Source organism: Phaseolus vulgaris, chromosome 9 (assembly GCF_000499845.2).
Source record: "Phaseolus vulgaris cultivar G19833 chromosome 9, P. vulgaris v2.0, whole genome shotgun sequence".
Taxonomy (NCBI): Eukaryota; Viridiplantae; Streptophyta; class Magnoliopsida; order Fabales; family Fabaceae; genus Phaseolus; species Phaseolus vulgaris.
The window spans coordinates 2298449-2326229 of record NC_023751.2 but is presented as its reverse complement, the minus strand read 5'-3'; the positions used below and the strand labels follow the sequence as shown (position 1 = coordinate 2326229).

General features: G+C 29.2%; 2 protein-coding genes across 3 annotated transcripts; both read right to left on the bottom strand.

Annotated features, from left to right (window-relative positions):
- Positions 1-4966: 4966 nt before the first annotated feature.
- LOC137821208 (uncharacterized) lies at positions 4967-11142 on the bottom strand. 2 transcript variants are annotated; one of them, XM_068625686.1, is made up of 8 exons: positions 10817-11057; positions 8445-10424; positions 8249-8306; positions 7517-7665; positions 7076-7162; positions 6429-6557; positions 5412-5543; positions 4967-5282 (listed from the first exon to the last, which is right to left on the bottom strand). In XM_068625686.1, exons 1-7 carry the CDS (start codon positions 10883-10885, stop codon positions 5454-5456), a joined length of 2562 nt encoding a protein of 853 aa, XP_068481787.1. In that variant the 5' UTR covers positions 10886-11057; the 3' UTR covers positions 4967-5282; positions 5412-5453. The 2 variants fall into 2 exon arrangements, with proteins under 2 accessions (XP_068481787.1, XP_068481788.1); XM_068625687.1 differs by having other exon boundaries at positions 5235-5543; positions 8445-10438; positions 10817-11142.
- Positions 11143-14789: 3647 nt separating this feature from the next.
- LOC137822810 (agamous-like MADS-box protein AP3) lies at positions 14790-18639 on the bottom strand. The gene is made up of 7 exons (XM_068627813.1): positions 18280-18639; positions 18100-18166; positions 17945-18006; positions 17738-17837; positions 15719-15760; positions 15585-15629; positions 14790-15160 (listed from the first exon to the last, which is right to left on the bottom strand). Exons 1-7 carry the CDS (start codon positions 18465-18467, stop codon positions 14984-14986), a joined length of 681 nt encoding a protein of 226 aa, XP_068483914.1. The 5' UTR covers positions 18468-18639; the 3' UTR covers positions 14790-14983.
- Positions 18640-27781: the final 9142 nt, after the last annotated feature.

The window sequence follows — 27781 nt, the reverse complement described above, 5'->3', positions numbered from 1 at the left end:
TTTATTCATTAATTATATTTCTAACTATTTTAAACATTAAAAATATTTATTTTTTAATCCATTCAAAATTAAAATTATCAATTTCTTTTTAATTTATTATTTTATTTATTTATTTTTGAAATGGTGCTAGATAGGGAAATAAAAAACAAAAGGGTGTTAAATAGGGAAATAAAAACAAAAGGGTGCTAAATAGGGAAATAAAAACAAAAGGGTGCTAGATAGGGAAATAAAAGTGTAAATGATGCTAGACAGGGAATTGAGACAATGTCGTCAGTATTTTTTATTTTTTATTATTAAAATTTTTAAAATCATAATATTACTACAACAATAAAAAAATTATTATTTTATATTTATTAATTAATAATTTTCAATTTAATGGAGTAAATAAATAAATAAAATGAAATAATGATCAATTTGATGAAGCGAACATGTTAAGAAGAGAGTATGAACACCACCCTCAAACAATGACTTGAAAGATTTGGTTGCGAAAGGCGGGACAAACAATATGCTATAATTGCAAATCCAAGTTACGAAGATCCAATCTACCTCGCGTGAGAAAGATCGCGTCAAAAATCATAGATTAAAAAATTCTAGTGACGAATTTGGAGAAACTTCGATGCCACATTTGTGATGAGAATAATAGGTTATCCGTGAAGAAGGATATTGGAGTTTTTTTTATCAGCAAGCAAGGATGCAATTGGAGTGGAGAAGATTAAGTTGTTTTATTCTTCGTTCACATCTTCGTCCATCCAGTTTTCTCAAGCGAGGCATTCAAATATGGTCGTCTGCCAAATACTACCGTTACAAATTGAGTCATCGGTGAAGAAACCATTGTTGTCATTCATTCATATTTTTTTTTGCAAAGAAATAATAAGAAACCAAATGATAAGATGAAATAACAACTATGGTTTTTAAGAGAGATGAAGATATGGGAAAAAAACTAAACGTTTAATAAACTGCTTTACATTCAAAAATTTAAAATTGGTAATTGCTTTTTACAAAATGATAGAATATTAGTTTTAAAAATAAAAAACAAAAAAAGTTTCCAATTAATTATAAATAATGAAAAGACTGAAATGTCAAAGATAAAAATATTAATATAAAGGTAAAATTGATAAACACCAAAAGAACAGTTAAAGAGGGGAATCTCTTTTATATATATATAGGTATAGATAAAAAAGAAAATAATTTCCAATTAATTATAAGAATAATTAGTTATTTATTAAATGCTTAAAAAATAATGAAATGATTGAAATGTCCAAGATAAAATAATAAGGGTAAATTTGATAAACATCAAAATAACCGTTAAAGAGGGAAATCCCCTTTATATATAGGTATAAATAACATTACTTGTTATTTTTAATAATATTACTTTTAGTATGTATTGTTCTCTTAGTGCTAACTTCCTCCTCCGTTGTTAAATCTGCTTCTACCTCAACGTCTTCCTTCTCTCCTTTCATTATCTTCCTCTTCTCCGTAAACTCCAAGTCCAGATGGTATTTACAAGAGACACTTTAACGCTCAAGTGAGATCTCGATATTCGGTGTCCGGTGCAATTAATGCATGATGATAACGTATATTTTTCTCTAAATTTATAACTATTTATGTGATTATCATGGACTATTTGTTATTAGGTTGGATTAGAGTTTTGAATTATAAAGAATAGTGTATTACCTAATGCTTAATCACTGTTTGGTCACTTTAACATCTTCTGTTAGACTTAACGAATTTGTTCATGTTGATCGGCACTAACTGAATGTTGAGGTATCATCCTTCGTCCAGGATCGACCGGTATAATATTTTTTACAAATTTTTGATTGAGGGTGGTATTTTTTGTTTATTTTGCTAGAAGCCATTTTTCTAATTTATACTTTAAATTAAAATTGTGTCTTTCTTTACAAGCCAGTAAAAATATTAATTATTAATATGTTAGCATGTTATTCATACGTCTTTTTATTTGACTTTTTTTGTCGATAAGTATTTTTTTTAATAATGTGAGCAGCTACCTCAATCAACGTTGCAGTACTAACTTCCAACTTTACGGGAGCCTAACCTCTTCACATATCGATTCAGAAGAAAAAAAATCCACTTTCCTTAAGAATTCTACAAAAATTGACTCCAAATCAATATTTTATTAATCAATATCCACGTTAATCAAAATAATAATAAAAATAAAAGGAGATCAACCTCGGTTTTGATCTCAAATGAAATGAAACAAAAGCGAAGAAACAGATTTTTTTTTTTTAAAGAATAAAAGAAATCCACTTAAAATGAAAGCAAAGTGCCTGAAAATTTTCAGTAATTTATTAATGATCAAAACAAATTTAAAATCAGTTATTATAATTATAACCAATGATTAAATTATACCCTTTTTCAGTCCTATTTCATTGTAATTTATAACCCATGATTATAATTACAATTAACTTCTATTAACTATCTTCAATAACTTCCGCTAAGCTTACACTTACCATCATGGTTAATAGCTTTAGGAGTTTTATTACTACGGTCTTCATTAATTTTGTCTGTAATTTTTTTTTAATTATAATTGTGTTAAAATGAAATTGTTTTACACTTACTTAAAAATAAATATTATAAAAGTCAACAGAGTTATTATATTAATTTTAAATCGTGTGTCTGTGTTATGTAAATGTATTTTGTGTTAAAATAAAATGGTGAATTAATAAAAATTCTGATGAAAGGTATTAAGAGATCCATGAAACTTGGAACTTAAAAAATTTAATTTATAACCATTAGAATATTGATGTAAAAATGGGATGATTTATTTGGAGTTGGAATATGAACCCGATCCAACATCTTCGCCCATAACCCCTTATTTGGTGGATCTCTATCCCGAACCAGGAATATAGTTAACTCCACACCCTACACTACATATTCTAATATTTCACCTCTCTTATTCACTCCTATTTGTTGGGAAGAACATGGGAATTGGAAATCTTATGGGATTGTTTTTCAATTAATACAATTAAAAAAAATAAGAAAAATCAAAGTTCTACTATAGCTCATGTACGTCTTTATCCGTACTCTGTATATTGGATCAATTTGTTTAAGATTAAAAAAAAAATAAGTGAATTTAGTGTAAAATATTTAGTATTTATTTTTTAGAGATTTCAAAAACAAAAGTTAAAACTTATGTTTGTCTATGATAAAAATACATTTAAAAAAAAAATCAAAGTTGTTGATTTTACGGCAAGTGGCTTAAAATAACTTTTGACTATAATAATTTGTTTTCAACTTCGGATTAATTTAAATAAATTAAAATAAACATAAAAAATCAAAAGAACGTTATTATTTCTCTAGAAAATACTCTGTGCTGAAAAAAGCCATACACAATCAGGCCTATTATATTACGTAAGTAAATGCAATATTGATCAACACTCATATTATAGCACTTAAAGAAAAGTTATGTAGTTCATTTTGTATTGTTTTTTAGTATGTTCTTTTTTTGTTGAGATTTTTTTTGTTACAAAACTTTAAATTTAACAATACATCTTACTTTTTTTTCTGAAAATTATTTTACATTTTCCAATTTGTTGCGTTAAATAGGATGTGGTCAAAAGTAAGTAATGAAGTTGCTGCATTATGTATTTCCAATAATTCATAATATGTTGCGTTATGTGACAATTATTATGTTAAAAGTGTTTATTTAATAATAAGAAATCAGCATATAATGTTTTCCAAAATTATGCATATGTACGATTATATATTTTAAGTTCTGACTTGTTATTTTTGGAACAATGTGTTTATAATTTTTTATGCGGTTAGATGTATAAGGCGGCTACATCAATATATGATTTTTAAAATTACTTTCTTCATTACTATCCCATGGATATTTTATCTAAAAGATTTCTTATGCTTTAATTTTACAACTATGAAAAAAATTAAACATATATATATATATGAAAATAACACATTTAGTTCATACTTTTTATTATTTTTGTATTTTATAAATCTTATTTAATTATTTTGATAACACTACAGGTCTTTCGAGAAGGTGATATTGAGAAAAAAGACCCTACAATCATCCTGATCATAATAATTTTGTTTTTGGTAGATTTTATCTATATTTAAATTATGTAATTAATAATTAATGTAATTTTGATTTATAATTATGATAGAACATATTCAATGCAATATTAATAATTTTTTTTTCAACTTCTTTAATATTATAATATTACAAATTATGTTTATAATTTTTAAAATATGATAGTATCGTTAACTATTCTTCATTTCATTTTATCGTGTTCTAAGTATTTAAAAATGTTTTTAATATAACAATTGTTTTTTACATTTATATAATTTAATTTGAACTTATAAATTATTGTATAACTAATATTATAATTTAATATATTCCATTTAAAAAATTAATATATATGATTTATTCATTATTTAAATATGAAATATTTAAAATATTCCTGGTTCAAGACACTAGTAGATTTATATATAGACTACGGGAAGACAAGCACTCCCGTACCTCTACATTGCACTTTTATTTTTTATTTTTACTATTATTATATATATACTTATATTTATTTAAATGAAATATATATTTATGTTTTTAGGAAGAGACTCTCAGGAAGCATGAAAGCCATGTTATTGATTGAGTTTCAAGAGATTTGAGAAAAAAAAAGATAAAGTGAGAAAGAACAAAGAAAGAAAACACACTAATAAAATATCATAAATTCAAATTGGAATGCAGACTGTAAAAATTGAAAAAATGAGATATATTTCAAAAAATGAAATTAAAAAAAAAACTATTCTACCTTCAAACTGATTCTAATAACTATTTTAATATGTTTTAGAAAAAATAGGAAATGACATAATATTCATAATACAGTAATAAAATTAAATAGATATAAGGATAAAATAGGAAAAAATTGAAAACAAGTACAGAAGAAAATCTCCTATATACAAGTATAGATATATAAATATAGATATGAATAATAAATAAACGGCAAATGGAATGATAATTTTATTACTTGTCCATCCTCAAATTAAAATGCTATTTTTTGAAATAACCGATCGCTGTTTGTACTTCACAGGCCAGTGAAGTAAAAAAAGGTAAAGGGTAAACCGTAATAAATAAATGAATAGAATTGGTGCTTCAAAGATTAATATATCCTATGAATGGGGGGTCCAAAATAAAGAGCATGCGTCCTCTTTACCTTACAAAATGAATGCAGGGCGGTGATGAGATTCAATTTTGACTTTCAGGGTTGGATAAATTTACCATGTAATATAACAGAACTTTCGGGTTGAATGATCTACTTTTGCGGGCAAAAGAAATCCATTCCAGGGGAAGCACGAGTTCACCAATAAATGCAATGACATACAACAATTGGGTCACTGCTAACCATTTACCAAAAATCAGAAAGTGCAGTAAAAATAAGCACCTTCTTTGTTAGTGGACCCTCTTGCTTCATTTACAACCAACACTAAAAGGTTTGTGAATTGTCAGAAATGTGATCCAGGTACCGCTTCACACGATTTTGATTTATCTCAAATATCAAAGGTATGCCCCTCACCTACAAAATAGACCACTCATTGAGACTCCTCGGAAGTTAACTAAAGAAACGCTACGAAGAACTCACGTTTCCTACTAATTCAGGTAATCCAAACAACGTCGTTTAAGTTTTGAACACAGCCAACCCCAATTCCCCAAAAAAAATAAAAATAGTGAGATAAAATTCTACGTTCAGCTCATATATAAATTAAATCATTTTATGAACCAAAATAGACTTGCTACAACAGATCAGATATGGAATTCGAATGACAGAAACCAGTAACGTGTCATTCTTATAATTATAAGACCAGCTACCCTTATTAAAGACATATGGTGGCATTGGAGTAAAAGGTGCAAAGAAATCCATGATTCTACGTATTTAATCCAACTAATAAATAGAAGAAACATTGAGTAGTGAAGACAACACCTAACTGTTCTGCATATTAAACTCCCAGAATTAAATTCTGGGAAAACCTAGACACTTGCTTTCTGCTTAAACAAAAATAAAGATGTTGTAATGCAAAGTACAGAAACAGGGACGTTAGGCATTATCTGGGATACTTGGCATGAAAAGACTATTATTCTAGCAGCACTAAATCAAAAGGATTCGACAACACATGGGCAAGAACATACAAAGACGAAAACAACATAACTTAACCAATAAGGATAATGATAGACCCCTTTTACTGATTCCAAGTTGAATGCTAAAGGAAAAGAATGAAGAGAAATAAAAGGATATACTGATAACACAGGGATCGGGAGGACTGAATATGATATGTAGAAGATAATAATTTTGTTTTGGAACATAATTGAATGCCGAGTGCACAAGGAATAGCGGGAGGTTGGATAAGAAATTACAGTATATAAAAGAGAAGTGTAGGAAATGAAAGAAGCCATATGATCATACCTCAATTAGATAATTGGTATGCAGTCTTTGAGACTGACCAGTTTGCACTTCTTTGCTATTTACCAGGATTGAACTCTTGCCGAAGTTTTTGATGTAGAATGACCCCTCTTTATCCATCTTGATAATTGCCTACAAGTTAGCCACGGGAAAACATAATCTATTAAAGTCAACCTTATTCGGTAGTGAAGACAACACCTAACTACGCCGAACTTATAATATATTAAACTACACATTAAAAAAATTATAATTCTGCATCCCTACTATTTGAATTTACATCATGTCAACATCACATCATAAGTAAAATGACCATTACAGCAAGACTGTGGATGAAATGAAACAGTTTGCCCTTTATGACCAGATTAATAACCCGGAAACAATAAAGCATTACATAAATCCTTCATAAACTAACATAAATTATATCCAATCACAATTCTTCATCCATTAAATTCCTAGCATGGCATTGATTTTCTTTGAAGCTAAAATTAGAAGAGGTATATTGAGGTTATTAGTACAGTATAGCTTATTTTATGATGTAACACTGTTTTCTGAATTGGAAATGAGACGTACATTCTGCATGTTTATCAACATGTATCAAATGCAGCAAAAAGTTGATGCAGCCTAAGTGTAAGTAGGTAAATATAACTAACCTGACGTCTAGATATTGAATTGCTATACCCTCCTTTGCTCAAGTCAATGTCTACAGGAAAACCTTCCGTCGCTCTTCCAAGTAGAACCTGCAGGATGAATTGAGCCATCTTAAATATTGAAGGGAAAAAAATCCCAGTGAACGGCTGTTTTCAAAGCACAATTATGCTTATAATTGCAGATAAGTCTGTACTACTACTACTACTACTACTCCCTTCATTCTTTGACTTTCATCACAAAACTCACTCAATTTACAAGCAGATTGCTGCCAGAAGTCCGGAGCACAATCTGAACTAAACAACCAAAAATGTGTGTAATGCATGTGAGAATTTTTTAGTAAAAAAAAGATAACAACCTCTTTATGCTTTGAGGTTTTTGAAAAGGAAACAATGAAAAAAATCTCTCAAATGACAAGTTGGCCAAGCAAGCACAGGCTCAAATACCTCAGGTTTCTTAATATAATGCTTTGAGTGGCGACCATATAAAATGGCAAATGCTCCATGTGCATCAATGGCTCTCTGAATACAAGAATGGGCACCCTGTTCCAGCCTCATGATAGCTCGCTTACTTTCCACATGTTGATATCTTGATACTAAATTGTAATAATAAGATATATAGTTAGGCTATACTGAAAGAAAGTAGATAGTGGAAAGTAGCAAAATATTAATATGCTATCATTGATCTTAGTGTGAATATTGTAATAAAAAAACAATACTAAGTTCCACAAGCATATTCAGTGGATATATATGATGATCAAGGCAAATATACAAGCACAAATGCATGGAGACATTATGGACATAATTGATAAGGTTCAACAAATTCCCTATATTATGCAACTGACTTGCAGATCCATTATTACTTTATCAGCAAACTGGAAATCCTTAGAAAGAGCATTAAAGGATTGTAACATCTTCAAAGAAAAATGCCGCAACCCCCTCCCCAAAATGCTTCTCATTTTATCTTTTTACTTAACAATTTGTAAAGACATGTAAAAATATGGGCAACCATAAAGAATCCCTTAGAAGCTGTCAACAACCCGAGTAACCGATGCATGCTCCCATACCATTGAGTTAGGTTATCACTTTACTTTAGGTATGTTCTCTATATCTCTTCTCCAAATAAAAAGAATAACAAATAACAGAGTACAGAAAAAAAAAATGAGGGCTGTGTGATACCTTCCTCATTATAAGAAGAATCCAGATGATCATCAGGATCCAAGTCCATATCAAGTACCTGTAGGAGGGAAGAATGAGTGAATCAAAGAATGAGACTGAAAAAGGCCAAGTGTTGACAGAATTTTTTTTTTTTTTTCGGCAAAGAATTAATGAAATGGCCAAGTGTTGACAGAATGATTGATGCAATACAACTTACCATTGCTTCTACGTCAGAATAAGAAGGAAGTTCATCGTCACTCTCTATATATTGCTCTTCCTCATCTAATGTTAGAGGATCTGCCACCAACTCTGACTCAATAACATCTGAGGATCCAACTTCAGCACATTTCAACTGGTGATCTTGAAGTGGCAAACCTAAATCTTGTTCATTCTTCATGCTAGAACCATGAAGTTGGGGATGATTTCTCAAGTCGTTAGAACTAGCTGCCGATTTCTTAATGAAAGGATTTGCCATATGATTGCTTTGATCCTTTGCCAAGTCAGCATTGGTAGCTTCTTCCTTTTTATTTGCATGCAGAAGAGTCTTTGTAGTGTTCGCAGCATCATTTCCACCTAAGCCACCAGAAACAGCAACAGAACTGGTAGATACTATGTGGGATGCATGATTAGCAGGTAACTCGCATTTTACCTTAGAACCACCATCAGGTCCCAGAAAGCAAGGAGATCCCATCATCTGAGAAGATGATTGAGATTCTACACAGATTTTCTTCTCTATATGCATCAAAGTTTTACCTCTTCCAGTAGCTCTATGCTTATTAAATCCATAATCCTGTACACACGATGACATTGGTTTCTTGGATGCTTTAAAAATCAGTTTAGATGAAGGGGGAAATATGACAGGAGGCACATCAAACGGTAGGAAAACATCTTCGTTATCTGGAATTTCTTGTTCCTCAGTGTTTAGGGAACAGGAAGGAACTTCATTAGTTAGTCCATGAAAGAGGGGGCCTTCAGCCAAGGGAGGAGATGAAATATGGAACTCTAATTTGTGAACCACTTGTACACTACTAGAGGTTGACACTGGGTTGTCTTCTACCTCTTTGAGACATGAAACTGACTGGTTTAGAACATGTGCCTGTGAGACAATTATTGACTCTGGTTCATCCATTTTAGGGACCTGCGACTCTGTTTCATCCTTTTTATGGACTTCACTTGGATTAACATCATTTGTAGAATTTAGTAGGAGCGAACTCAGACCATCAAAGTAAGATTTGTCAATCCCTTCTTCTCCATCGACATCCATCAGAAAGAGCTCTTCCTCACTACTGAAGTTGAGGAGAGAATTGGACAGTTCTTCCAAATAAGCCTCCCCACACGCAATCGAATCATTAAAACCATCACACGCCATATCAGGTTCTTTGATGCCCTCATCTGTATTCCAGACTGGTATTTCAGGAAGTGACGCTAAGTTAAATGAAGTTCCACACTCTAACTCGGTTGAATCAAATGCATTTTTTTCATCAAAATCAGGACACATGTTTCCAGGGTCATTGTTGATGTGATCCAATGCGGGCAAGGGTATTCTCTCTAAACTATCGTCACCAATCCACCCATCAATAGTCAATTCTCCGGGAACATCCAATTCGTCAACAGCTTCATCCAAAGGCACGTCGTCTCCAATAAATTGAGGCTCTTCCTTAAGTACATTATTTAGCCTGGCAGGCAGATTCTCTTCAACTGCACTGTCAACTCCAGAGAAAAACACACTGGCAGTAACTCCATCAGAAGCTACATTATCATCCATAGCATTTTCAGGAGGAAAATCATACTCAGCAGGAAGAATTAAAGCTCCACCTTCAGTCAAGCAGTTTCCAGACAAGGGGTCACTTCCATGCGCTGCATAATTACCATTCCCCGGATCAACTAGAAAACTTAAGTCCATGGAAGTTAACATGCTATTGCGAATTCTTCTGCGCCTTGCATAATACAAATTGCGAACACTTCCAGACTTGCTCTTAGCTGAAACAACTTTCTGTTCTCTGGAATGTCCAAACCTGTAAAACTTGGATGGGAGAGGCGAAGCTGAAAGCTCAAAATTTGTCATGCCCGCAGAAGCTTCTGCAGAAATGACAGGATCATAGAGGAGAGAATACCACCTATCTTGTATCTCTCTGATACTATATTTTCGAGAAAATAGCACTGCACCTTTGGCAAGTGACTCCAGTGAAGCACCAGCCTACAAATTAAAAGCTAAAATTAAATTAAACACTTAAACCCGAATCCTGGGCTATTCTCCAAAATGAAAACCAGAACAGCAAATAGATCTATTTGTCAGCAACTCTTCTCTCGGAACTAACTTTTATGCCTAAACTAACAATAATGTAGGCGCCAATTCCACGGTTTGGTTCCCATACGAGGTGTATGATTATTTGTCAGAGAAATTGCGAGTGTATTGGTTATACATACAGGCAGCAAAAAGGTATAAGCAAAAAGAGAGGGTTTAAATTGAAATTAGAGGGAAATGATTCTGGAAAAAGGCAGCACAATACAGGATAATGAGAGATGGAAAGAGAAATGAAAGGGAAAAAAATCAGAAATTGAAAGTGAATAGAAGGAGAAAGGGAAAACCTCAACGGCGTTCTTGAGCAAAAGATCGTCCTCGGGAATCCAAGGGGCTAATGTAGCCAGAGCTCCCATCGTCGTTCAGCACCGTCTCGTCTCCACCTCGTCTTGGGAGTGTGTAACTGTGTGTCTCACTCTGAACCCAAAACCCCTATGCTATGTGATGTGCGTGTCACACTTTTCGTGCAACGCTCAAGACTGTAGAATACAAGGGTTTTAGCCTTTTAAGGCGCAAAAAAGAAACCGCGTTTGTTTGTTACCATTCACCGGGATTTCTTTTTCACTTGTCGTCTTTTTTGGGCTACGTTTTCGGTTTTCATAAAAATGAAAACAAAATATAAATTACTTTCCGTTATCGTCACAAAATACTACAATATTAATACGTTTCATTCAAACTGTTCACTCTTGTTATGAATGCCTTACCCAAATTAAATTGATTCAATTGATTAGGTTTTAATGAAATATTTAATTTTTCTTCATTTAACTTTATGTAAATTACATGTTAATATTTATAAAAGGTAAAAGTATTTTATTTATTGAAACATAATATCAATTTACTAAAATTATTTTATATTAATCATTGCTCTTAATACATGTGAAAAAATTAATAAAATATTGATTTTTTTTCTTAAATTACACCAAAGTTGCCCTTTATTAAACATGAAAAAATGTATTTATATGATTAAAAAAATAATATACTTATTCATATAATCATATTATTTTAGAAAAACTGTTTTAACAAATAACAAATTTATTATTTTTCTTAATCTAAATGAAAAAAATTAAATTCAAGTTATTTTTTGGAAGGAAATAATACATTCTTTTTTATACTTGTATTCAATGTTTTTAGAAATACATGTCTAAATAACATTATCAGTTTGTAGAATATTCAATAACATACTAGATATAAGTAGACTGAAATTAAATAAGAAAAGTAATTCTATTTTTAGCTTAGACAAATATTTTTTTAAAAAATATTGAGACCTTTCTGAAAATAGTATAATTTTATCAAATAAGAACAGTTATGTATATATAATACCTATATAATTATATAAATTTGAGTGCTACTCGTATTTGTGAGTACATACAAACTTCATAAAAAAGAAAAATAACTTGCCATTGTTTATTTTGGATAAGGATATCCGGTTGAGTATGTTATCAAGTGCATTTTTTCAAAAAATTAAGTATATAATTTTAGAAATATAATCTTGCGGTTAACTATTGTTATAGAAAACAAACATACTTGATAGTTCATATCAATTTTATTGTCTCCTAAATGTTTTAAATTATTAATTATTGTAAAAAAAAATTATTTTGTGTTTTTAATATAGTAATCATATTTATTTTTAATTTATATGATTCTTAATTCATTTAATTTTGATTTATAAATTATTGGATAACTAATATTACAATTTAATATATTATATTTTAGGAAAGCAAATTTAATCTAATATATCTAATTTATTTATTATTATAATATTATCATTTAAATATATATTTTTTTTAAAATTCCATCATTACGTAAATAAAGATTTTTTTTATCCGAAAATAACGAAATTAAATGGTACTAAGTACGTAACATATTTATATGGTCTACCTCGTAATCGTATGTCTTTGTATATTATACAACCATCTTTAAATAATCCTTCACCCTTAACTAATATTTTAGATCCATTTTTTTTTTATTAGTTCGATTTTTAAAACACATGTATGTTTTATAAGAGACAATTGCTCTATTAAGATAATAAAACCAGTATAGATGTTAAAGTTATTCTTTGTATATCTAAAATTCAAACTCCATTCATTAAATCAATTGAAACATCTTTGCGTCACCTTATTTCACATCTTTGTGATTATGGAGACTAATCTCTTCAAGTTTTTCAGAATACTTACCTCATAAGAAATATAATTATCTAATTCTGACATCATTTATAAATACTATTTGGATACAAGTGTGTTACAAAGTTAAAGAGATATTATTAAAATAGTGGGCATAACTCAAACACAAATAATTGATTTTTAAGTGAATATTTTCATTTCAATTTCAAATGAAAGGACCACATGGAATTTAAAATAGAAAATACATCATAAAAATATTTAAGCAAAAGACTCACCAAACACTATTTTTTTATGACAAATTACACATAATCCCCCAAAATTTTAATAAAATAATAATTATATTTTATCTAATTTTTAAAAATAAATTTTTACATTTTTAGTAAAATGATGTTCATCTTTCTCAAATTTTTAATAAAGTTTTATTTTTTTACTTTAATAAAAATAACATATTGACTAAATAAAAAAAGTCAAGTTTAAAAAAAATATAAAAAAATTGAATGATTTAGACATTATATATTAAAATTATAGGAAAAATTTATATTTTAATTATAAGTTGTCTTATAAAATATAAAATATATATTTTTAAGAAATATTATTCGAATATAAATGAACAAATAGTTATAATATATGTGAGTAAATCCATTACTTATTATTATATTTAAATATGATTTTATTACGATGATAAATATGTTATAAAAAAACTACAATTATAAATATAAATAAAATAAAGTGTAAATATTTTTTCTAATAATATAATGGATAAAAATTACTATTTAAAACTTGAAAAAGTATGAAATCATTTCAAAAAACTCAAGAAAGATGGATGAAATTTTTCCATGATGAAATCACTCAAGTTTTATTTATAAAAATATATTTTCATATTTAAGTTTTAATTTTCAGACTTTTAATTAAATCAATATGTATTTTTAAAATAAAATAAGATTAAAAACATATGAAAGATGAATTTGTCATTTTATTAGAAATATGAAAGAGATAAGTGTGTTGTAAAGAGTAAAAAGAAAAAAAGCAATGGTCCTTTTATTAAAAATTTAATAAACTTAATTTATAGTTTAAAATTAGAGGAGACATGAGTGTCATGTAACTTATAAAATCATAATAAATATTTTTATTCATTATTGTTAATATTTAAATCAAGATATTTTCATAGTTGAGAGCGATTTGACCAATATGGTAAACTCACTCGGATATCAGTGAAATTGTTATATACACTACAAAAAAATCATTAAATAATAACTAAATTTAGAGACAACAAATAATTAGTCACTATATTAACTAAATTAATACTAATTTAGAGACTAACAAAATATTTATATCTAAAGTGATTTCTATTATTAATAAAAATTTATAAAATAGTTTCTAAATTTGTATCTAAAAGATACTTAAGTTTTAGAGACTAATATTTTAGATTTTAAATTAGTCTCTAAAAGACTAGTAGAGATTAACTTAGTATATAAAGTTTTTTTTATCAACAATTTAGTATATAAAGTAGTAAGTAACTAATGGTTAGATATGAAATTATAAACTATTTTATAATTTTTTATTAATAATAGAAACTACTTTAGATATCAATAGTTTTTTTAGTTTATAAAATGATCTCTAATTTAATGAAAAAGTAACTAATTATTATTTTTCTCTAAAATTAGTTTTTATTTAATAATTTTCTTATAATGATATATATACCACTATATAGAAACTATTTATCAATTTAGAAAATAATTTAGAAACCAATACTTTTTTAGTTTTTAAAATGGTCTATAATTTAGTCACTATACCAACTAACTATTTTTTTTCTTTAAAATTAGTTTCTATTTAATTATTTTCTTTGCCGTGTATATATATTCAAAGTGTATATATATTCAATGGGAGATGATAGGTTAATGACATTGTCATTTTCTTATACTTTCATTTGATAACTAAGAATATTATTATTTTATTTCAAAATTTTGTTTATTTTTATTTATATTTGTTAAATATAATATTCTATCATTAAAAGGAGTTATAAAGAGGAAAAGTGGATGACAATGATGATGTTGAGCATTCTCTCAATAAATGGACACATTTCTGTGATTAGGTAAACAGTAGTAAGTAACACAGAGATAATATAGTTGATGAGGTATGATTAGGGTAAATAGTAGTAGAAATATTGCAATTTAATTCACACATGCATGAGTTGGAGGCAGAAGATTACGTGAGATTGTTTTGTGGATATATAAGTAAAGTTGAGGGGTGCATATACTCTAAACAGAACTTAGAACTTAAAGGTGATATTACTTATTGAAAACTGAGTAGTGAAAGTGGTATTTCTGATGCGTACTAGAAAAGTAAGGGATAAGTGGTGAGATCAGAGGTTGGTCCGCTATGACCACTAGGATGACTTGGCTGTAGGCTCAATGCAAACATGCGTGGACCTAAATTTGAGAATCCGATCACTGACTCGTACTCTCCTCCATTGTCTATCAATGCAAAACGTGGATCTTCTGCTCTTGCATCCTTCATATACACAATCAAACAATTCCTTTCAGAATATTTCTCTAATTCAATATCATAACCTCATGCAAACAGCTTTTTGCTTGAGTAAACATATCACCCTACATGTTTTATTTCTAGGAATATGATCAAATGAAGCAAAAGTTATGAATAAAGATGTCACCAAATGCATGCCTACTGATAAAGAGAAAACAAACTAACTTCCAAGCTCAAACCAAAGTTTATACATGCAGTAAATACTGGACATTAGAAGATCAAGATCAATAAGAGAAAAACAACAAAGAAATATCTTTTTCTCATTGTGCAAAGAAGGATATTGAAATATAAGACTACTATGGATTGTTGTTTTTACTTGGTGTGTTTGTATATAAGTTAGGAAGCATTACGTATATTAAAATGTACAGTAAAAGTATGCTAAAATACATACCAAGTCACGCAAGAGTCTGTTGTGCACTTCTTTCTCGTTATTAAACTAGAAAAAATACAGTAATGTCAATAATCAGATGAAGTGAAGCAACCACCAAAGAAAACAGTATTAACGAGATATGTTCATGACTTTACCTTCTTCCTCTGGGTGTCAATCTGATTTGTTATCACCTTATACTGTCAAGAGTTGTCACCATTAAGGAACTCGTTAGCATGGTAAGATATATAGTAAATTCGAAATCTTCAAACAGGACCACAACCACTATGTTTCCTTGTAAACAACAAAAATATTTTCTTTGTACACATGTTTTGTAATAAAATTTGGCACTAATATTAGTTTAAGTGTTTGTATTTTAATCACATTCAACGGTTGAACTTTCGTAAACAACAATATTACTTGTTTGGTGCAAATAACTTTCGGAGAATGTTAGAAAGAAAGCGATCAAGAAAGCAGGAAAGGATATATATATATGAAGAAATTATTAGGGATCTTGAACCATCACCATGTTCCATTCCATCTAAAGTGGCATGTATATAAGTTTTTAGATTTAAGATAATCTAGTTATGGAAAAGTGGGTATATAAAACTATCAAACAATTTCTTGTGTGTCCTTCTATGGATAAATAGATAATAATTGAAAATAGGTTTTATAGCCTGAGAAGATTTGTTGAAAGGAGTTACATTTTCATGCATGAAAAACAAAACAACAAGTGATCTAAGGGAACTTTATTAATGAAATAAAAATTACAAAACTAATTCTTGGAAAAAATGATTTTTTTAAGACTGTACTTAATTTTTTAAAAATAATTAAAAGTGGGTATATTTGTGTTTCCTTGTTACAGCATGGCTTTTTCACAAAATTGTTTCATACTATACCCTTATTTATGAAAAGACTATTATTAATCGTTGACGTGGACAAAACAATCAGATTAAAGTTCAGTAGCATATATATATATATATATATATATATATATATATATATGTTCAGATTAAATATTAAACTGCTCCAAATTTATATGTGAACCGAAAAAAGGACACGCATCATCACATAGAAAGAACTTCTACCCAGAAAACAAGCAAATTTTGCATAGTAACTTTTTATATTTTTAATTGAAAATATACAGTTTCCAATCAGTACAACTCATGTGGTTTTGCTCAGATCCAAACACTGTGTCACAGGCAATGAATCCAAAAGAACGAAGGGGGGTCCCCAAATTTTTTTATATCTCTAACAAATTCAATAGTGGACAACTAATTAAGCATCACTGCACACACATATAAACAAACTTTCTTCCTATGTACTCTTAAATTAAATTAAAAAATATGTACCAACTGAAATTGTTAGGTAGATTTCAAAAATTAATGAGCAAGTTATAAAAAGAGTATGAAATATATTAATAAAATGATTTAAAAAAAAAAAACTACTCTTGTCTTCAAATAGCAGAGGGCTCCATTCCCACCAAGGATAGTGTTATTGCTAATCACAAAGCAAAGATGGGAATGAACTAGCTAGTTCTGCTGAAAAGTTTAAAACGCCATTCATTTCAAGGTTAAAGGTTAAACCTTATAAAGTTATATTTCCTTAATAAAAAATAATCCCATAATACCTAGTGACCTAGTTATTATTTTTTTTAACCAAGAGGTATTTTAGAGTTCTATTTCACAGGGAACTAATTAATCATCTTATTGATCGAAAAGGAAAACGGTACTTTCGGACAACTCGGTGTTCAAGTTCAATACGAAATCCTAACCTTAGTTAAAAAAAGTTGAACTGCCAAATTATTTGCGTCATCCATTGATTTAAGAATTTTGATGAAATCCAAAGCATTAAGATTGGTATGATCAGACTTAAAAAACAACTAGGTATAGCTTTTTTTAATCTTGATTTTAATAAGGGTACACCAAAAACATGATAAAAGTTAAGATTTAATATGATATTTGAAGAAGGAACTACATATCCCGGCCAAAAGTGATGCTAAAATAGCTAGCACTCTCAAATCTGTACCTCCATGATATGTATCTACCTATCTATATATAGGCAGCTACCCTACACTGCCAAGTTTTCAATTAAGATTCATGCATACATTAATTAAGTGTTGTGAGAGAAAAGCAAAAACTAATGTATATAGGTAATTGGGGCATATAAAATTTCACCTTACGCTCACGAACAACCTTGGCGGCCTTGTCCATTTCTTCCTCGAGGAGCTTGAGATCTTCCATGTTCAGATCGATCAGACAATCTCCCATCCTCTGCCTAAGCCACGAGCAAGAACACCAGTAAACATATATGTGTATATATATATATATACATATATAAAACATGTGCCGATCCAGAAGGAAAACATTGAGTGAAATATATACCTAATCTCCTTGCGAAGATTCTTATTCACCTCCTTGAGTTTCTTCAAGTTCTCTTGCATATTCTGGCGAAGAAGAAGAAATAAAATAAGGTGGAAGGCAGAAGAAGTAAATCTGAGGAAAAGAGAAAAAAGGGGAGAGAGGAGAGAGAAGAGAACCTCGTAGTGAGAGTTCCAGAGATCAACTCCGAGAGTCATCTGGTATTGATCGAAGAAGTGTTTTGTTCTGAAAAAGAAAAGGACATGAGAGAAGATAGATAGATAGGTAGGTAGGTAGGGTTTGTTTGGGAATAGAGCTGTGGATGGAATTGAAGAGAAGAGAAGAGAATGCGAACGTACGAGGTGGAGGGGCTAATGTACTCGTGGAGTTTGCCAGTGCTGGAGAACATAATAATAGAAACCTTGGCATCGCAGAGAACGGTGAGCTCGTTGGCCTTCTTGAAAAGGCCATTGCGTCGTTTGGAGTAAGTGACTTGGCGGTTGGTGGTGTTCTCTATCCTCTTGATCTGGATCTTTCCACGAGCCATAGCTGCTGCTGCTGCTGCTTCCTTATGCTTATGCTTCTGTTTCTTTCTATCTGCTTCTGCGAATTCTGAGTGACATAGGAACAGGAATAGGATAATGAGTTAATGAGGGAAAGAGAAATAGAAAGGGAAGGTGGGGGGAGCTGCATTGCCTCAAATGGGAGGGCTCTTTGCCAAATTAACGAAAGCTATTGCAGGCTTTGTCATAAACGTCTTATGCTCTTTCTCGTTTCATCGTCAACGCCGCTCCCATGTGCCCACTGGGGACCCTTACTTTCCGTCTCTCTCCGTCACGGAACCGTAAACCTTTCTCCCTTCTCCCTTCCCCCACTCACCATGCTTAGGGCAACTCTCACGTCTTATCTTTCATCACTAATCCTCATCTTACCCCGTTTTAACAAATAATTAATCTTTTTTTAATATTTCAACACTTCTGCTTTACAACTATAACGAACCTTTTATCTTACTTATTCATAATTTCTAACATGCTTCACCACAATGACAGTAATTAATGTAATTAAAACATTTCCATTTCAAACACTCCTATCCTAAGGTTTTTCTACCACTGTGTGGTTTTTTTTTTCTTTTTTTTATTAAAATGGGTCCGTTTGAAAAAAATTACAAAAATGGGTCAGTCGTGTCAACTTGACACGACTTTGTCCACGTCATTTTTTTTTATATCAAGTAGTGAGTTATGTAATATTTAAAATTAATTTGATACATAATTTTTTAAGAGTGTTAGTTTTAAGTAATAAAAAAAATTAGATAATCATGTATGGATCATGATTGACGGTAACGTAATATATTTATTTGAGAAGTGTTATTGTATTTGAAAAATAAATAGAGAATTATTTTTGTGGATGATTCAATTCCAACTAAACTAAAAAGATGTTCACATTATAGAACTGAATGTCATAATAGAAGCAATTGTTCGCAGTTTAATAATAAAATTCAATTCCAAGTTTGATTATTAATTTCCTAATTTTCTTTACCTATGTATTTATTCCTTCATAGAAAAATTATTTATCAATTTAATTTTAAATATTACATAACTTATAATTCTAATTATAATGCATATTTATTTAAAAAAAATTAAAAAAAATATGACTTGAATAAAGTCGTGCAAAATTGACACAACTTCATATTGATGTATCAAAGTCGTGCCAATTTGACACAACTTCTTCATATGAAGTCGTGTCAAGTTGACACCATTTGTTATTTTTGTAATTTTTTTTAAACAGATATCATTTTAGTAAAAAAAAAAAAAATAGCCCATATCAGTAAAAGAACCCAGCCAGCGTGATATTTTTAAGAATGTCGCATCACAAAACTCAAGTTAATCAAGTGGATATTGAAAAAAGCATTAATTAAAACGAGTTAATGGGAGTTTCCGTTTGAATGGGTCCTATCTGAAGCAAACAAACTCTGTGAGTTGACGCCATTAAAAACTGTGATTCCTAAAACAAGGGAGTTCCGTGATAGCTGTTTCCTCCGGCATTGAACGCAACGTTATATCCTTGAGATTACAGATTGCTCTACACGTTGATATATATAGTTATATGTACACCTGTTGTGTTACTCGTAGCTAGGTTTAGGTGTTAAATGAAAGTGAAGAAGGACCAATTTAAAGTTCAAACATCCAAAAGCTTTACCTTGTCACGCCCCACTAAATTGGAAAAAAGTTAACGTTGTTCATCCAGGCCTTCTGGTGTTGTCATTTCCAATACCTCAACACCAAATTTTGAACTTCTAATCGCTTCCTCTTAAACTCTTTTTTTATTTGTTTTGCGCCATTAACATAAAAAAATGGGGTCACAAACTGTGAATGGCAATAACTGTTATTGTTGATTTAGTCAAGAAATTATGAACTTTATGCAAATGATTGGATAAACTATTTGGCATTACTTTAAACTATATACTTATTTGGACGCTTAATTTTTAGGGCTTTCTATCTTAATTTCATGATAGTAGTTCAATTCGAGTAAAATTATGCTTTAAGACATAAATATGAATTGTATTATAAGAAGAATAGAACAATCATGTCAGAACAACTCATGACTTGATACCATTTTTTCAAGTGGGATTGCGACAAGTCAATTTAACTGTAGGTTTCGAGGAAATAGGACAAACGATCTTACTTTTGAGTAACTCTATTTAAAAATCCCTTTTCATTTTTATTAACATTGTTAATTTTTTACCATACTCTATCATATCAAATAAGTATTTCTCTAACACTTACTGTTGTGTGCACTTAGTATATTGCAATTACTAATGATAACATTGACATCAAACTTTTGAATTAATACATTAAATATTTTACAAGTTAGAATTTCATTGAAAAATAATATAAACGAATTATCTTACTTATATATTATTTATTTTGTCAATTTCTGTCATTGTGAGCCTTCGTATTCATGTTTAGATTCCACCAATGAGTTTTTGAATATATGGTGACACTTACATTCCAACAAGCTATGCGATTATTAGTTTTGTAGTGAGGAGTGAAAGTGTGATCATTCTTTGATTGAGATTAATTTTTTCATTTTCTAATCTTTTTTTCTCCATAATATTACTTTTCTCAATTGTTCAGTAAAGAAAGGGTCATTCTTCCTAATCATTTGTAAATCATGGTAATCAGAGTTTGATTTCAACATTATAGTAACATTTCCAGAAGTTCGCGTAACATTTCTTGAACTTTCATCGAATTGGTATTTGAATCACGTTTTCTTGATCGGTTGGTGAGTACAATTCTCGAGCTTCGTTATGTTTTGGTGATAACATTGTGAAATACAATCCGTTTGAAATGAAGGCAGCAAGCGTGAATCAAATTATTTGAAACAACTGTGTATCATTCCTGAGGTCAAAATTGTGAATATCCATTTTGTACATCAAACACAGAAATTAAAAATAAAAATATTTCATAATAAAAAAAATTTAACAGCAAAAAATAATAAATTAAATATTGATCATTTCAGAGTGATCCAATTCTTATAATCCTCACAACACCAACTTTATAATTATCCAACAAAATTACACACTTAATCAATCTCATACAAACCAATGGATCAAGACATCAATCAAAATAGAAAAAGAAAAATAGAAAAAAAAAGCAGAATGTAACTTAAAAATAATTCAAGATTAAATCTTTAATTAAATCATATCAAACATTTCTAAACAATTAATCACCTCCTTTAAAAATCATATTATTCTTGTGTTTTGAAATCTCGTTAACTTATTGTTACCCAAACTTCATTAATTTCATAATAAAATTAAAACAGGGGTTTGGAAAAATAGAAAATAGAATTTCAATGAAACTTGAAATCAATTTATCCAAAGTGTTGCATCAACATTTATATGAATTCCGTGAAGCAGCATTTGGATCCAAGCGGTTGGACTATTTCCTTGAAGCAAATAGTAGCAATTATTAGTGAAGCAGGCACGTGAACTGAATTGCCTTCTGGTGGAAATTATAATAAAGAATCTTGATTCTAAATTTATAGTTAAAATTTAGTTCCATATAATTTTAAATATCTAAATTTGTAATCATTCTTTCAAATTCTCATTTATTTAATTTTTTTAATATCTAGAGTTGAATTCAAGTAATATGTTTATTATCTCTTTTTTTAGTTCTTAATCTTTTTATTTGATTTATAGTATACTACCTCCGTATTTTTAAAATTATGTTGTATGTAATTTTATTGAATTAATATATAACATAAAACAAATGTTGATATACATAAAAACGAAAATATTAATTTTGAGTTATAAATTAATATTGATGTAATTTCTTTAATATAATTAATTATATTTATTGTGTTATAAATTTAAATTTGTTTAATATTTTTTTACTGTAATTTAATTATTAAAATTGTATGTTGAAACTCATATTGATAAGAGAAAATGTTTTTATCTTATTTTTTCTTAGTAATATTTGATATTTAAAATATACAAATACACATATAATAATATACATAGTCTTAGATTTATTCAAAATTCCGTTTTGTTTCGTTTTCAAACTCTAACGGGTTTGGACCTTTGACTTATATGAGATTCGTCTCATGATACCTTTATTGTGTGTTTTTAATTTTGTTAGGATCTATGACTTTGTCAATATGGTAGGCGTTTCTTAATATGATAAGGACAAAGTGTAATTTTGTATTAGAGATCACCCTTAAAAATTCATATTTATTAATTTTTTATTATTAATAATATATATAATAATAATAATAAAAGTAAAAAATGTGGATACACAATTTACCTAATAAAAGATAAATGGAATTCCTTTATATATTGTTGCAGATATATTAAAGATAAAATAATTTTTAAAAATTTTGTTGTTTATAAATTTTTGTATTGTTTTATATTTTAAGTAATTTTGATGAGTAAATAGTAGTTCAACCATAATATGTTAGACACAAACTGTAGTGGACAAGACTCGAATCCAAGTTCTTTTCGGTGACCAAACAAGTTTTAACCACCATAATAGATAACTTCTTTTATCATATTATGATTTTTATTATACTTATTATTATTATTAATGTGAGGCACGTGAAAATTTTGATAAATATGTAGCTTAAATATAATTTAATAAAAATTATATTAAAACTTTCAAAAACTTTAATTTATTTTATTTTAAATTTATATAACAAATAAATAAATTTAATGTATAAAAGAAATATATATAATTTATAAAAGAAAATCTTTAATTTATACAAAACAATTAAATTCAATTTATACAACAAAAATAATTCATTTCATTTATACAACAAAACAAAAAGTTATTTTAATTTATACAACAAAAACTTAATTTCATTTATAAAACAAAACATATATTTAATTTATACAACAAAAAATAAATACATAATATTTTTAAAATTTAAATATGTATTTTTTTTACCCAATTATTATTTTTCTACATCTTTCAATTCTTTATAAACTTTATAAGATAATTTCTTTAAATAATTTTAAATTAAACACTTAATCAATTTAATAAATTTAATTTAACTAATTTATATCTAAATACTTATTACAATATTATAAATTGAATTAATTAATTTTTAAAAAATTTAAGTATTTTATATAACATTTATAAATTTAATTACATTTTTTCTTTTACTCAATTATTATTTTTTAACATTTTTCAATTCTTTTTAAATTGTTTAAGATAATTTTTTAAAATAATTTAAAAATAAACATGTAATCAATTTAATTTAACTAATATATACCAAAATTATTAAAATTAAAATAAATACAATAAACAAGTAAAAATTATAATATTTATTACCATGTTATACATTAAATAAATATAAAATCAATAAACTCTAACTATGCGTGGGCTATAACCCACGCTTCCTATTATTTGCGTCGGTCGTAGTCCACGCAACTGAAATATTTTTTTTATTTAAATTTATACATGCGTCCATTATGCGTCGGATTGCAAAAAAAAATGTGCGTCGGCTTTGCGTGGGTTTGACCCACGAAAATCACGTCTACACTTAGCTCACTGATACATATGGAAGCTAAATCATTGTTTTCTTGTAGTGATTTATATTTTATGAAAAACTTTTCAATTTCCATATATTCTCTTAGGACGACTTTAGACAAAAAAAAAAAACTCCAATGTTTATATTAAACATTGGTTTTATTCAATTGTTTAAATCATTAACTAAAATTTTCAGTTTTGATAATACTTTATAAATATATTCTCTAGTTTTGTAAGCATGTGTTTAAGATGAATTTTATAAAAAAATCATTTTGTTTTTTAAAGAATGGTGAATTCTAACTAGAACATTTAGTTTTAACAAAAGACATAGAGATTTATGATATATCAATCTTTCATACCCATTAACTAGTCCTACTTAAGTCTTCATTCACTAGTAAATGTCAAAATTATCTTTATAAAACTTTATTCTTACCTTAATTTATCTTAACTATATTCATCTAGTAAATATATAATCATAAGATTCATTCTAAATTGACTCTTATCCAATTAAAATTATCCTTATAAAGACAATGTCTCATATTTCAAGACACAAAAGTAAGAAAGAAATAAGAATAACCATAGAAGACTGGATGAACAAGTATAAAGATACATAAATTTCAATAATAAACATATTTACTTTATCAAAACATATATAATAAAGATGGGGTCAAAATATGGTTTCCTTGCTATCAAGAAAGAAAAGAAGATATGCACAAATAAAATTTCATTATTGAACCATATTAGCCTTGCTTTATTCATGTTACACTATGTGTGTTTTGATGTTGATGGTTTCAATTTACTTTCATAAAATAGTTACTTTAAAAATATTGTAAACATTACTCAAAACTTGCATGGATAACTTATAACATTATTAACTAAGTTTAGTTGCTATAACTTTATTGAAAATAGTTTCATTAAAATTTATAAGATCTTATTTGTATTCAGACACAAGAAAAAGATATATTTAAATATGTTATCAATGAAATATGTTATGAATACCTAAATTTCATTATTAATTTTGCATGGCATAAAATGAAAAATTAAATAATTTTTTAAAATACATATTCTTTATTATTCACCAAAATCTACACAAAATATCTCATATTTTATTTTTTAATTATTTTTAAAGATAAAATAATTTTGACATTTCCAAAAAATTAAAACTTAATTGCAACAATCACATCACACTCAAACTTTAATAAACATTTTCTACAAATCTACTTTATATACATTAATCTAAACAACCTAATATTTTTTCCACTTTATATGCATTGTTATCAAAAACTAATTTCAAGATCACAAAAGTAGATTAATTTTATTTGAACAAATTGCATTTCTTTACTTTTTGTTGTTTAATAAAAATGGTCATGTATGTGACTAGAACAGATATATTATTTTAAATGAATGGTTTTCAATGGTTATAACTGTTTCCATAATAGCTTGATTATAATTAAAGACCAATCTTTGTTTTTTTTTATGGACAATATAAAAAAAAAAAAAATCACTCCAAAGATGGTTCAACCCTTATACATAAAGAGCAAAACACCTTACCTCCTACGAAACATCTACCTGGTTAACTAAGGAACAACCAAACTAACCACAATAAAACATTAAACAACCATCCTCATACAATCCATTAGGTTCAAAACCTAATTAGAGTATCAGAAAGAAGCACAACGAGACTTTGCATAAATCAACGACCAAACTTTTACCTGTATCAAGATGAATACTTCAAGCACATCTACCACCCCTATCGAAGGACACGCGGTTCCTATAATTTCAAATACCACTCACAACTCCAATATAAGAGTTGCTTGATCCTCAAATGAATGAAAAGACATTGTCATCTAAATTCGAATTAAGCAATTAGGTAAACACGACATAATTAATTTATTGCAACAAAATATCAGAACTTAGACAACGGGAAAATTCATGAACTTGTTGTCTTTATATTTAGCTAACACTATTACTTGTGCGAATTCCCTTCCTCTTGGACTTGCGTGTCTCGTATTTTTTATAAAATATTACCTTTGATATTTTTTTAAAAATTAAGAAAAAAACCACTCTTATCATAAGAAATCCTTATTTATTATTTGAAAAATATGTTAACTTACAGATCTACATTGATAAAAAATAATGATATTTTATAATATATAGATGGATTAAAAGTCATTTACGGAACCATTTTATAAAATTAATTAAAATGAAAATTTATTTATAAATATATAATTAGAGAATCTTAAAAAAAAACTGTATATTGAAGAATCTACACCAATTACAAATAATTATGTATTTATATGTATAAATCAAAACTGTATATATAATAAACTCCTATTTATTATTTTATCGTAGTCAACAAAGTATTACTAATACAGAATATTAAGTTGTTATGATTGACAGGGTATAATCTTTAGTTCAAAGTGTACCTGTATGGATATTGGGGACTGAGTAATGTTGATCCACGTCGATACAAGGTGTCTTCTTCACTCTTGGTTGTCCTATTCTTCAAGTCTTCTTTCTCTTCGCGTGCTTCGGCCGGCCGGCGGGGGTACCTGCGATTGCACTCCGACGCTCAAGTCAGCGATGGTGCTCAAGTGAGAATTCTCTGATAGTATGGAAAACGTACCTTTTCCCCCTTTTCAGAAGTCTCTTTAGTAGGTTGACCTGGGCCTTGGCCATGTGGGCCAATCAGTTGATGGTTAGAGACATGCTTAGTGGTCTTTGGGTCGTGCCTGGTGGTTTCCTGAAAACCAGGGGAGTGGTCTAGAGAACGTGTTTTTACTTCGTCAATGGTTGTTATAACTGCTCTTTTCTACACGTGTAACCACGTTCTGGATTAAATTAGATTTATTCGACATAAACCATTCGGTCGTCCGGCTAGAGGTCATGGAAGGACGAAGAGTCGTATAAGACGCAGGGGTTTTTGTAATAATTTTACCATGAGAATCCTGCGGTCGTCCGGTGCCGACCGGTACACTTGCCCCCAGGCTCGAGGTCATGGAAGGACGAAGAGTCGTATAAGACGCAGGGGTTTTTGTAATAATTTTACCATGAGAATCCTGCGGTCGTCCGGTGCCGACCGGTACACTTGCCCCCCAGGCTCGAGGTCATGGAAGGACGAAGAGTCGTATAAGGCTCAGGGGGTTATTGAAACAATGCGTGATAGCTGGCATCATTAATATGTGGCAGAGATGTGATGCATGGATGGTCGTGAATTAACTACCGTGTAGGCTCCCTACGCGGGAACTGATAGCCCTTTACGGGTCGTCCAAGCAGTGGGTGGATCTAAATGGTGAGCACCTTCTTCTTGCGGTCGTTCGGCTGATAGCATATTTGTATCTTACCTTCGTGTTTGTGGTGCAGAAATTGTTGAGTGCTCAAGTTGAACAGCTGCGAGGGTTCATGTTGCGCATCAACGAAGAGTCATTCAGGCAGGGAGTTCGGCAGGTCGCCTTTTTCCATGGGGTGCCGGACGACGATGAGCGATACGACTCGAACATGGATGTTGTGGGCGGCCGTCTGATGCCTCTGGGGGACGAGGAGGCCGAAGAGATGCCACGTGCAGATGATACCGTACCGCCGGAGGAGTCGATGCAACCGGATGACACCCTTGATATTGTTTAATATTTTCATTACCTGGGCCCGGGGTGTGGGCTAAAGACAATTTTATTGCTTTGTGGCGTGTTTTGAACTATTTTACTTTTTGCTATCGAATTTATTTTCATGTTGCTACTACCACGCAATTTAATACCGGACGACGGTGCTTTGATGAAGAATTTGATGTCGCGCGTAACTTGGACATTTATATATAATTTAATTGAATTTCTGACTAAGG

Coding starts and splice junctions, on each gene's coding strand:
- LOC137821208 (XM_068625686.1), bottom strand. CDS start 10,885: ATGGGAGCTCTGGCTACATTAGCCCCTTGGATTCCCGAGGACGATCTT. Junction 8,307..8,444: donor ATTCTGACGTAGAAGCAATG/GTAAGTTGTATT, acceptor TCCCTCCTACAG/GTACTTGATATGGACTTGGA. Junction 7,666..8,248: donor TTCTTCTTATAATGAGGAAG/GTATCACACAGC, acceptor ATTACAATTTAG/TATCAAGATATCAACATGTG.
- LOC137822810 (XM_068627813.1), bottom strand. CDS start 18,467: ATGGCTCGTGGAAAGATCCAGATCAAGAGGATAGAGAACACCACCAAC. Junction 17,838..17,944: donor AATCTTCGCAAGGAGATTAG/GTATATATTTCA, acceptor CTCGTGGCTTAG/GCAGAGGATGGGAGATTGTC. Junction 15,761..17,737: donor AGGTTGTTCGTGAGCGTAAG/GTGAAATTTTAT, acceptor AACTCTTGACAG/TATAAGGTGATAACAAATCA.